The 12,691-nt window shown below is 45.9% G+C and overlaps 1 protein-coding gene across 4 annotated transcripts in view; it reads right to left on the bottom strand.

Moving 5' to 3' along the window:
* The window catches only part of LOC148539009 (cytochrome P450 2K1-like), a 112,902-nt gene that overhangs the window by 48,550 nt on the left and 51,661 nt on the right, over positions 1-12,691 (bottom strand). For all 4 annotated transcript variants that reach the window (XM_088451989.1, XM_088451992.1, XM_088451991.1 and 1 more), the window contains one exon: positions 67-216. In XM_088451989.1, the coding sequence (XP_088308115.1) occupies positions 67-216 (150 nt within the window). The remainder of the gene's footprint in view (positions 1-66; positions 217-12,691) is intronic.

The following is a 12,691-nucleotide window of genomic DNA, read 5'->3' as shown; positions in this document are numbered from 1 at the left end:
GTAGGAAATAGAAAGTAGAATAGAATTGGGTATAATCATATCTCTGCATATGACAAGTTATCTTACCATTATGAGATTTGATGTTTTCTATGAGAGGGAATAATTCTTCTTGAATTTTCTCTTGAACTGTTTTTTTCCCCATTCCAAAGTCTCGAAGCGTTGACAGCGCGAACCTCCTCATCGACTTCCATAACTCTCCATGACTACCTACTATTCCTGAAATACAGTTAATGGCAAGTGAGGTGGCTATAGATACAGTAGGCCATACATTGCATAAGCTGGGAAGAAGTCAGGTATGAATGTCAAACAAAGCACCTATGGGTAAAAGTTATTCTTGAGTTGTCATCATTTGTTTAATTTACTGGAATGAGAGCGGAGTATGCTGTAGTCTTGCTCCAAATTCATGTCCCAGTAGAATAAGACCTGGGAGGCAAATATCCTATTTTGCCAACAGAATAAGTTATTTTCTCCTTTGACAAATCACCTTGTCAAAAATTCCAGTTATACGAGGTGTGGCTATTAAATAACGAGACTGATGCTATAATTTATGTTTAATTATATTAAGTACATTCTAACTCTGTTCCCCTTCTATGTACTCCCCTTCTGTATCCACACACCACTGCATTCTTATTTTCTCTTGGTCAAAGCCAACTTATTATCTGTCAGTTGTCTCTGCAGCTCCACCATTTTCTTCTTTACCTCAGAACTTCATTTATAGGACCCAGACATGATATTAAGTGAGGGCAGAAGTGCGTTTCCATGCCCTGACAGAGCTGTTATTTTGTGTCAGCTGTAGTAACTGGCCACCAATAGTAGAAATTTGTACCCTCGCGGGCTAATTTCATTCGCCACAGGTTAATACTCAAGCATAGGAGCACGTGACATACAATCTGCCCCGTAAGCCTCGGTTAGCATACGGAAATATTCGGTGGGAGTCTTGTTTAATTGAACTAAATATTTAGCACGTTGTATTACTTTTGAACTAAGAATTTTTAGGATGCACGGGAAAATCGCAACTTCTTCCACTGCTGTGTGACAGCAAATTAACTAAATTGGACGGTTTGGGATAGTCCAAGGTTAATGTTCCCCCCACCCCCTATTAATTCACGCAGCACAGTTTATTTTTTACAACTACAGTCTCATTATTTAATAGCCACACCTCATAAAATTAAAAAACATACATAAAAAGTCTTCATTATCTTTAGGGGATATTATACCATTAATTTTATGGATAATAAAACCTCACTAATGCCGTTTTGAGAAATATGCAAGAATAAAAGTAACTAGTCTTCTCACTTATTTTAAAATTAAATATCAGCATGGGATGAGCCAAACACTGCTAATGCTTGAGTATCAATACTTCATTTGCCCAGACAATTCCTGTGCAGCAGGGCCACCTGGGCAAGAGGGGTCTGGTGCACAGGCAAGATTAAAGCACGCGAATGCTAGCATAAGCATGAGAGGAGATAAGCACCCTGTTTTTTATTGTAGCAGTACTGGTTAGAACTGGGTTTTTGGTCGCAGTCATGTTATTGGTATTTGTATTGAGTCAATCAGAGTTTGACAGCCTATCAGGGACCTGTTTAGGTGGGCTCTGTTTAGAGTTATCAGTGCGCTGGGAGGAGTCAGCTTCCTCTTTTCCAGTTGTGATCGTCTGGATAAGTACTTCAGTGTCACTGAAGCCATATATTTTGTCTTCCTATCATATTTCCTTGCTTATTCAGCAGTATATCCCTTTTACTCTGTCTTTTCATCCCATCCTCATATCTTTATTAATTTTCCCCCTCCTCTCCTTTCTCTATTTTACATTCCCCCCCTGCTCTTTTACAGTCCCCCCTCCTCTCTTCCCACTGTCCTTTTTTGTGTGCAGCCCCATTTTATTCAACCCCCCCTCCATCCTGCTTCTCCCCACTGGGCACATTCATACTGCTGCCATGCCCCATCTCCGCTGAGATGCCCCCCTCCCCGTCGATTGCTGTAGGCGGCCTGGCCTCTAGCTTTGGCGGCCATCTCTCCTCACACGCGCGGGGCGCGTGCACTGCACCCGCATGTGTCCTCCGGCCCGGCGGCACCCGCCACGCCCGGAGTGTTTGTTAGTGCACCCGCTCCTCCCCCATCCAGCCGGCAGGCATGGCTGGTGCGAGCGGGTGCTGCATCGGGACCCCCCCCCCGCTCACCAACCGCTTCAATGAGGCCGGGCAGCGCGGTGTCCTCAGACACTGTGCTAAGCTCCACCCCCACAAGTAGCGGGTGCCATTTTAGGTGCCCTGAGCCCCCATAGCCACAAATGTCTCCGCGGGGCGCGTGCACCGCACCCACGCGTTGCCTCCGGGCCGGTGACACCCGCCGCGCCCGGAGCGTTGGTTAGTGCACCCGCTCCTTCCCCATCCAGCCTGCAGGCATGGCTGGGGCGAGCGCGTGCTGCATTGGGCCCCCCCCCCGCTCACCAGCCGCTTCCATGAGGCCGGGCAGCGCGGTGTCCTCAGACACTGCGCTAAGCCCCGCCCCCACAAGTAGCGGGCGCCATTTTAGATTGCCTGAGCCCCCATAGCACTCAAATGTCACCCTCCACTGCTCCAGGAGCGGGGAGGGTTTTTGCTTCTGACACCTGCCAATGGGCACCCCCTTTCCAGGGGTCAGCTACTTGCCAGCACAGCTGGGTTGAACTATTCACCAATGAGCCACATTGCCGTGGACAGCCATCATGGTGATTCAAACCGCAATACCCCATTAATTCAGCAGTTCTCATACCCAGGTTTAGCCCCTTTACCACCTGTTACCAGCGTTCCCATCAGCGGTTTGGCCCACCATGAATTTTCAATAGGTATTGCGCCGCCCGCTGCATATTTTGGTCAGGGTTTTAGCCAGCGGACACTTCCGGCTGCCCTTCCTGTCTTTTCCCAGCAATTTATTAACCCTCAATTGCCCCATGCTCTGGGCCATTATGTACCCCAGGTGCTACACCCTTCGTGTGATCAGCAGTTTCTTTCCACTTCGACCGTACATAACCCTTACCCGTAATTTATCTAGCAGGTGCCCAGGGACATTTTTACAGCCGAATCCCACCCTATAACCCCCCTTGCCTCTGGTCCCGCCACCTGTCAGGTCTCCCACCCCTCCGTACCCCACCCAAATTCATCCACATCCCCCTCTGTCTGCCCGAGCCGGAACTCCCATCCCTGTTGCTTTTTCAGCTTCAACTTTGTACATTACTAATGTTGATGTCCCCAGTTCGCAGAGCAACGTGTCACCAGCGTCTTTGGCTCCTGCTGCCAATGTCATGGAGGATGTTCCGGCTTTATCGATTCAAGTCGTGGTGGGCACATCTCACAGCGCGGGACAGGAATCAGTTTCCACGGTCGGGGCCGCTACCCCATCGACGTCTGGAGCAGGTGAGATCACTTCGCCACATAACACTGCCACGTCATCACACTCTGAAGTCTCATACGATTCATCTGGCTCAAGCGAAAAACCGCACAGGCTCACGCGTTATTTTTTTCTTTTAGAAGAAAAAAGGGAAGCGTAAGAGCACAAATAGATTCCGCAGTTATGCAGGCAGCTCGGTTCCGGATGCATCAGGCGATGCAGTTCATTGCTCTAATACTGCGTTTTTGCGGGGGTTAGATAGGTTTGTTAAGAGATAAAAAAAAAAAGAAAAAAAAAGAAAAAGGGTTTCGTTTGCCCGTTGTTCGGCCAATTTTTTGTAAAATAGCGGTGAAAGCCAAAGGAACTTTAAGTCAGCTAGGGATTACCCAGTTGTTGTGGGGAAAAAATAGCGGCGAAAGTGGATGCAGGCCTGTTTCCCATCTCCTCCCTTAGTCTATTGGCGTTTCCCCTTTGGGTGTTGTTCCTAAAAAGGAGGCCGGTAAATTCCGGTTGATCCAACACCTGTTCTATCCAGAGGGAGAGTCCGTTCACGACGCTCTAGATCCAGGCGAGTGCAGCGTCATTTATCAATCTTTTGAGGATGCCTCTACGGTGGGTGCACAAATTCGGTTAGGGAGCCCCATTGGCGAAGAGTGACAGAGTCCGTTTTTCAGGCTGATTCTTTCAGATATTTGGGTTTCAAAATTGATGTGTCATATTGCGTGGATAAGTGTTTGCCAATGGTATTCTCCATTTCATGCTCCTTTTTCGAGTGTTTCAGCTCTTTCCTACAGTGGTGCATTCAGCCAGGTTCAGGGCAGTCAAGTATAGCCCATTATTTAGATGAATTCTTATTGGTAGAGAGGGCCACAGCAGGCGTAAACAATTAAAAAAATAAAAATAGTGAACTAGTTTGAATAGTGAACTCAAGGTCGACATGCGCTTATGGGGCGCTTTTTGCAGGATTTTAACGGGGTTCGGTTTTTGGTTGCCCAAGCCAGTGGGCTTTGGATTTTGGGGCCTTTTTCGAGGGTCAGTATTGCGCAGAAGCTTGGCCACAGGATTGGCGAGCTGCCGGTTTTACAAGCAATATGCTCCTCCTCTATTGGTTCCCAATTGTAGTGGCCATAGAGTTCTAGATGGCGCAGCTTAGTAATCGTAGCATAATTTTCTGGTGCGACAACCTGGGGGTGGTTCAGGCCATTAACGCGTTCCGGAAGTTGAAAACGAGTTAGCGGATGCTTTATCTCGTGTCCAATGGTCAAGGTTTAGAGCATTGGCGCCCACAGCTAGCGATCATGGTTTACCCTGCCATGCTCATGTCTGGCAGAGCATCAGGTCGGCATCGGCAGACTCGCTCTGAAAGCGTTGGCGACGGGTACCCTAAGGTCCTATACGGAAGCGTGGAACCCTTCGCTGGCTTTCATTAACAAAATAGATCAGGGTAAGAGTGTTGAAGGTAACATGTTGCAGTTCATTTGGTTTTGGCATGAACAAGGACGGTCAAAAGCAGCAATGTCCGGTGCTTTGGCAGGCACTTCATATTTTTCACAATTGCGTGTCTTGGTAGACCCAACTAGTAATTTATTCTTTTCAAAGCTCTGAAGGGTTGGGCGTAAGACCAGGCGCATTGAGATGATTCTCGTAGGCCAGTAGGTACCAGTTTGTTAAGGAATAGCAGCCTGGCAGCGGCATGTGCGGCCTTTAGAGATTATGAGGCGATGTTGTCAGTTTGGCATTTGTTTTGGCATTTTTCGGGGCGCTGCGTGTAGGTGAACTGGCAACTGCTAGTAAGAAGTCAGTGCGCACAGGAACTTTGTTGGAGAATGTGGTTATGATATCGGACTCGATTTTGCTGAAAATTCTGAGATCAAAGACCGACCAATTAGGTGGGGGACATTGGTAGTCAATTACTGAGCATCCGGACCCGAGCATATGCCCCGTGGCCATAGCTAAGCTTTACAACCAGCGGCGTCTGCGAAGGGGGTTGCAATGGCTAGAGCATGGGGACCTTTCACCACTCTCGCGTTTTTTAGTTCACAGCGAATTTTAAGCGTTATTTGATAGCCCTTGATTTGCCGGTGGGCATTATGGCGCACACTCATTCAGATTTGGTGCGGCCACTTGTGCAGCAGCAGCGGGTTCTTCCAGCAAGGCAATCAAGCGATTGGGTCGGTGGAAGTCTTCCGCTTATAAAGGTTATGCTGAGGTGACAAGCTGCCTAATTAGATAGCGCTTCAATGCGAGTTTGTTTTTTGGGAAACCCAGTGCCTTAAGCTACCCGCCACTAGGGGGGATTGGAGCTCTTTTCACCTTTTGCCCTCAATGAGGTTTTGGTGTTGTTCACCTCCATCTGGGTCACTCAAACAACACAGTTTTCCCTCCCTGGTTGGTGGTGAAAATGCTATGGTGTATGAGCAATACTGTTCCTTTAAAAACTTTTTCCTTACAGGTCGTGGCAGGGTACTTGATAGGGTGTGGATTGTGTGTCATTCATATGTGTATTGGGCTGGCAGGCACTCCTTGCTCGAGAGACCCCCTGTAATGTCCGCTGGATTGGGGTGCGCGGTGTCAGATGGAATGGCTTTTTGACTCTTCTCTGGGATTCAGAGAAAAAATGGGGTGCCCCAGACTGCTTGGTCATCCATCTGGGAGGCAATGATTTGGGCACGTGTAAAGGTGTAGAGTTCATCATTGCTATAAGAGAGACTTGCAAATAATTGCTCAGCATTGGTCACAGGTTCAGTTGGTTTGGTCTGAAGTCATTCCCCGTAGATTTTGGAGAGGAGAGCAAGGAGCTTCAGCTTGAGAGAGAGTGAGGAGACAACTGAATGCTGCGGTGTCTTGTTCCGTGGAGAGTCTCGGGGCGTGCTATCAAACACCCCCGTCTCCGCTATGAAGAGGTTGACTTCTATAGATCAAATGGAGTGCATTTGGTTGGGAAAGGTTTGATCTGGTTTGTATCAGTTCTTTTGTCTGGTATTGGAAGCATTTAGCGGTCCTAGTTAGCTGGTGGCGGTACGTCGTCAGTGGACCCCGTATTTGGCGGAAAGCAGTGCTCCTCGGCGGCTCAATTTAGTGCAACTGAACTTGGCTAGCATCCCCCCTTTGAGGAGGCGAGTCGGTCACTGCCTTAGGGGAGGACCAGGTCTCCATCTTATGGAGGGATCAGCACTTTGCTAGATTAAGGGGAGATGGTACTACTCGAGATAGCTCGCACTTGGGGGTGGAATCTCCACCCCCATCTTAGTAATACATTCCGCTTATGGGCTGTAGCCGAGTTAGCACTGCTTTTTCGCCACCATGCTCGATGCTATTACAGATCAATTACAATCCAATTAAATAAATTTGGCTGCGACCTCTTTATTGCAAATCTATTCAGTTGTCAGTGTCGTTATTTTAGATGTTAAGTTTAAGTTAAGTATGGTGAAAATAATAAAACTATGGGTGACTTAAAGCACGCGAATGCTAGCATAAGCATGAGAGGAGATAAGCACCCTGTTTTTTATTGTAGCAGTACTGGTTAGAACTGGGTTTTTGGTCGCAGTCATGTTATTGGTATTTGTATTGAGTCAATCAGAGTTTGACAGCCTATCAGGGACCTGTTTAGGCGGGCTCTGTTTAGAGTTATCAGTGCACTGGGAGGAGTCAGCTTCCTCTTTTCCAGTTGTGATCCCACCCACCCACCCTGCAATTTAAATCGGCTTGGGCCGATGTTATTCGTTGGAGTGTTATTCTTTGTTTTCTTCCAACAGGTGAGGCGCAGCTGGCGGAAAGCAGTGCTCCTCGGCGGCTCAATTTAGTGCAGCTGAACTTGGCTAGCATCCCCCCTTTGAGGAGGCGAGTCAGTCACTGCCTTAGGGGAGGACCAGGTCTCCATCTTATGGAGGGATCAGCACTTTGCTAGATTAAGGGGAGATGGTACTACTCGAGATAGCTCGCACTTGGGGGTGGAATCTCCACCCCCATATTAGTAATACATTCCGCTTATGGGCTGTAGCCGAGTTAGCACTGCTTTTTCGCCACCATGCTCGATGCTATTACAGATCAATTACAATCCAATTAAATACATTTGGCTGCGACCTCTTTATTGCAAATCTATTCAGTTGTCAGTGTCGTTATTTTAGATGTTAAGTTTAAGTTAAGTATGGTGAAAATAATAAAACTATGGGTGACTTAGAGCATTTGGCTGCCAGCCTACAATGTCTACAACACTACAGTGACACTGGAAGACCTGCATGTACTTTATAGGTGACACCACCTTGATGTTTTCCCAGGGCCAAATTAAGTATACATTTAAAACCAGCCTTGTTTAGACAAATAATTATAATATACAGTAAGTGTCAGGATTCCAGATTAAAAATGCACACTGTCAGATAAATGAGAGCAGAGAACTTTAAAATTAAAGTTATAGAAACTAGGTGCCTGATGCAAATGCTATCGCAGCTCCGATCTCTTACAAATTCGCAGTTGCATAATATGCTAATGGACACACACCGTCCAGTGCTTACAGACGCCCACAGACAGCATCTCACATCCAATGCTCACGCAGAAAAAACGGAAACATCGAAAACATCCAACGTATGTCAGGCAGCCATCAGCCTTCTGATTAAGTGTAAGCTGCCGCTGACACAGTGCGTATCCAGACACGGAGAGGGCTTTCCTACTGCTAGCATTTTTTTAACCAGCACCCTGTTACATCTCCCAAATGCTGACTACCTGTCGCCCACTTTGTGAGTAATTGCAATTCAATCGCTGCGCATGAGCAGTACGGCTTACATGCATGTGCAATGGCAATCGCTCGATCTGTGTAAATATCGGTATTGCGTTCACATCTAAAATCAGGCCCTACAGGTAGGTTAGTTGAAAACAGTCTTACCAGTCCAGGCAAATGTCAGACTATACAGTAAACATACATGCAACTCTGTGGGCACACCTACAGTATATGCAGAACTAGTCTATCAAACTGTAGCAATATCAATTCCTAACATTAACTCAGGGTGCTGTAAGAGACTACGAGGCCCTTGTGCGGCTTCCGTGCAGACCCCCTCCTCTCTGTCAGCGCAGTAGTGGTTTTGTGCCAGATTCTGGTCTCCGGGAACATGGCATCCGCTCTCTGTACCTGGAGGATTCCCAATTGCACATACGCAAATCTTTGAGAAAATGGCTGCTGCGCCATTTTCCCGGTGATTTCTATCTGCAGCACTGGCTGACCCGAGACTCCAGACAGTAAGTATAATATAATATGAGCACACTCTGCACCCATTAGAGATACAACAATAAATAAACTGCTAAGTTGATAAACCAAGTATGAAATAAGGCCCTCATTCAGAGCTGTACGCTCTGAGCAGAGCGCACGCTCTGAATGAGGGCCGCCCTCCATGAAAATGGAGCGTCCTCCTGGACGCTCGTATAGCTGTGGGTCCCCACCCACAGCCTATACGAGCGTGCATTTTGATGGCCGCGATGGTCGTGACCATCGCGACCATCGAAACTGCGAGCCGGAGCCTGCGGTTGAGGTTTTCAACTGCAAGCTCCGGAGTGATTTTGGCTCTATCAGAGCCAAAATCACTCCCACTGACATCACTAGTGATGTCAGTGGGCCGGCTTCTGACGGGAGGCGTTCCCGTGGGAACACCCCCGTCAGGGAGGCACACCCCCGGCACGCCCACCAAAGGGGGCGTGCTGTCAATCAACATCGACAGCACGCCCCCTTTGATCAGACACAACGAGCGAAGGACTTTCCTTCGCTCGTCGCGCCTGGCACATGCGCACGACGGAGCTCCCTCCGTCGTGCGCATGCTCAGTGCATAACATCGACCCACTTGCGAGCGGACAGCCGCTCTCGAGTGGGTCTGAATCAGGCCCTAAGTGTGAAATAGTTTGTATGTACAGGTAGTGGAGATAACCTTTGAAATGCCTATGTATATGAGAAACAACAGGCATACTGAAAACAGTCTTCCAGGTATGCGCGACACGTGTAATTAGGCAAATATCATCCCACCATGGCCCAGTTCAAGTGTAAAAATGGAGGATTGCCCTGGCTGCCTATGATTATGGCTAGCATTGCTGCAAAGGGAGACCTCAGGGGTATACAAAAAAATGAGTGATTAATGCATTCTAGGGTATGCAGTCAGAATGTCGACATTCACAGTGTCAACAGCAAAATGTCAACATGGTCTGATATGGAGAATGTCGACATTGCCCATGTCGACATTTTCAACATGTCGACAGTGAGCATGTTGACATCCCATATTAGTTTTAGGTTTACGGTTAGGGTTAGGCTGTGGTTAAGGTAATGATTACGTTTACATCCAATGTGAATGTATAATCGCTTTTTAGACATACCGACTGTCGACATTATATCATTGTCGACACTGAGATTGTTGACATTCTGTACATTCCAGCATTCTGACCATGTTAAAATTGGTGGTGACATTGTGAATATCAACTTAATATACCACACCCACTTCATAGATATACAGCCAATTCCCATTAAAAAAAATACATATTTGGCGTTGCTTCCACTCAACCCTCTGAAAGGAAACACGTGTCTATTCTTAAGGCCCTCCTATCACATTGTAATATGAGATACGTAGCTCGTTATACTCTCCTGTATAATTCTGTCTCTTTATTGCTGAATTTGTTACATTTTTATTTTCTTTTGATCCCATTGTTGCTGCACTTCTGCTAATATTGTTATTTTTCTTTTGTCTCTCATATACCCATCTTTGTATATGTGAATTATATATGACTAAAAAAAAAAAAAGCAACAATATCTAAAATGATGCCAAGAAAATATCATCATTAAATGGTGACAGTGGTTGGGAGTGCATAATCACTGCAGACCATAATAATGAAAGGGTTAATTTTGATGCTTTTCCTCAATGTCCTCTTTCCTGGTACCTTTTCCTACAAATGCCTCCCTCCCCCCCACCACCCATGTGACCCATCTCTGTCTCCCTTCGGACTCGCTGCCACTTTCTCCTGCTGCTAGCCCAGTACACATGCCACAAAGTACCCTTATTTCATATTATGAATTAACTCAGGGAACGGATGGCTCTCCACAAGTCGTCCAGAAGACAGGCCCTTGGGGGTAAAGATAATGGACAACCTGTGGCAAGACATTTAAAGGAGCACAGACACTCTCTTTCAGCGCTGCAATATAACATGATTGATTTTGTGCATGACAGCCTTAGAGGAGGCAATAGGGCAAAGACCTTATTGAGGTGTGAAGCACACTGGATACATACCCTGAATTCAGTACGACCATTTGGAATTAATGAGAATCTCTCTATCGTCTGTTTCAATTAATTTAGTTTCTAAATTTGTATTAGATTTAATTGTTGAGATTAGTAACTTGATTCTTATGCTGTGATATCTTCATACGTTTTTATTATTATTATTATTACCAGTTATTTATATAGCGCACACATATTCCGCAGCGCTTTACAGAGAGAATATTTGCCCATTCACAGTCCCTGCCCCAGTGGAGCTTACAATCTATATTCCCTATGACATACTCTCACACATACAAACTAGGGTTAAATTTTGTTGGGAACCAATTAACCTACCAGTATATTTTTGGTGTGTGGGAGGAAACCGGAGTACCCGGAGGAAACCCACGCAAGCACAGGGAGAATATACAAACTCCACACAGTTTAGGGCCATGGTGGGAATTGAACCAATGACCTTATTGCTGTGAGGCAGTAACGCTAACCATTACACCGTCTGTGCTGTTTTTATGTGTTTTCTATACTTGCTGTATTAACGTTACTAATACTTTGTATACAGTCAGGTGCATAAATATTGGGACATTGACAGAATTTTCATATTTTGGCCTCTATTCACCACCACAATGGCTTAGGAATGAAACAAACAAGATGTGCTTTAACTGCAGACTTACAGATTTAATTTGAGGGTAATTACATCCAAATCAGGTGAAAGGTGTAGGAATTACAACGGTTTCTATATGTGCCTCCCACTTTTTAAGCGGCCAAAAGTAATGGGACAAACTAAACAATCCTAAATCTAACTTTCACTTTTGAATACTTTGTTGCAAATCCTTTGCAGGCAATGACAGCCTGAAGTCTGGAACGCATAGACATGTTTAGACGCTGGGTTTCATCCCTGGTGATGCTCTGCCAGGCCTCTACTGCAAATGTCTTCAGTTCCTGCTTGTTCTTGGGGCATTTTCCCTTCAGTTTTGTCTTCATCAAGTGAAATGCATGCTCAATCGGATTCAGGTCAGGGGATTGACTTGGCCATTGCATAACATTCCACTTTTTAGCCTTAAAAAAACTCTTTGGTTGCTTTTGCAGTATGCTTCGGGTCATTGTCCATCTGCACTGCGATGCGCCGTCCAATGAGTTCTGAAGCATTTGACTGAATATGAGCATATAATATTGCACGAAACACTTCAGAATTCATTCTGCTGCTTTTGTCAGCAGTCACATCATCAATAAATACAAGGGAACCAGTTCCATTGGCAGCCATACATGCCCACGCCATGACACTACCACCACCATGCTTCACTGATGAGGTGGTATGTTTTGGATCATGAGCAGTTCCTTTCCTTCTCCATACTCTTCTCTTCCCATCACTCTGGTACAAATTGATCTTTGTCTCATCTGTCCATGGGATGTTGTTCCAGAACTGTAATGGCTTTTTTAGATGTTGTTTGGCAAACTCTAATCTGGTCTTCCTGTTTTTGTGGCTCACCAATGGTTTACATCTTGTGGTGAACCCTCTATATTCACTCTTGTGAAGTCTTCTCTTGATTGTTGACTTTGACACATATACACCTACCTCCTGGAGAGTGTTCTTGATTTGGCCAACTGTTGTGAAGGGGTTTTTCTTCACCAGGGAAATAATTCTTCTGTCAGCCACCACAGTTGTTTTCCGTGGTCTTCCGGGTCTTTTGGTGTTGCTGAGCTCTCCGGTGCGTTCTTTCTTTTTAAGAATGTCCCAAACAGTTGATTTGGCCACACCTAATGTTTTTGCTATCTCTCTGATGAGTTTGTTATGATTTTTCAGCCTAATGATGGCTTGCTTCACTGATAGTGACAGCTCTTTGGATTTCATATTGAGAGTCGACAGCAACTGATTCCAAATGCAAATGTCACACCTAGAATCAACTCCAGACCTTTTACCTACTTAATTGATAATGAAATAACGAGGGAATAACCCACACCTGTCCATGAAATAGCTTTTGAGTTGATAGTCCCATTACTTTTGGCCCCTTAAAAAGTGGGAGGCACATATAGAAACCGTTGTAATTCCTACACCGTTCACCTGATTTGGATGTAATTACCCTCAAATTAAA

Source organism: Taudactylus pleione, unplaced genomic scaffold (genome assembly GCF_031769625.1).
Source record: "Taudactylus pleione unplaced genomic scaffold, aTauple2 ptg000032l, whole genome shotgun sequence".
NCBI classification, from domain to species: Eukaryota; Metazoa; Chordata; class Amphibia; order Anura; family Myobatrachidae; genus Taudactylus; species Taudactylus pleione.
Note: the sequence above shows the minus strand (reverse complement) of the source record. Positions and strands in the feature narration are given on the sequence as shown.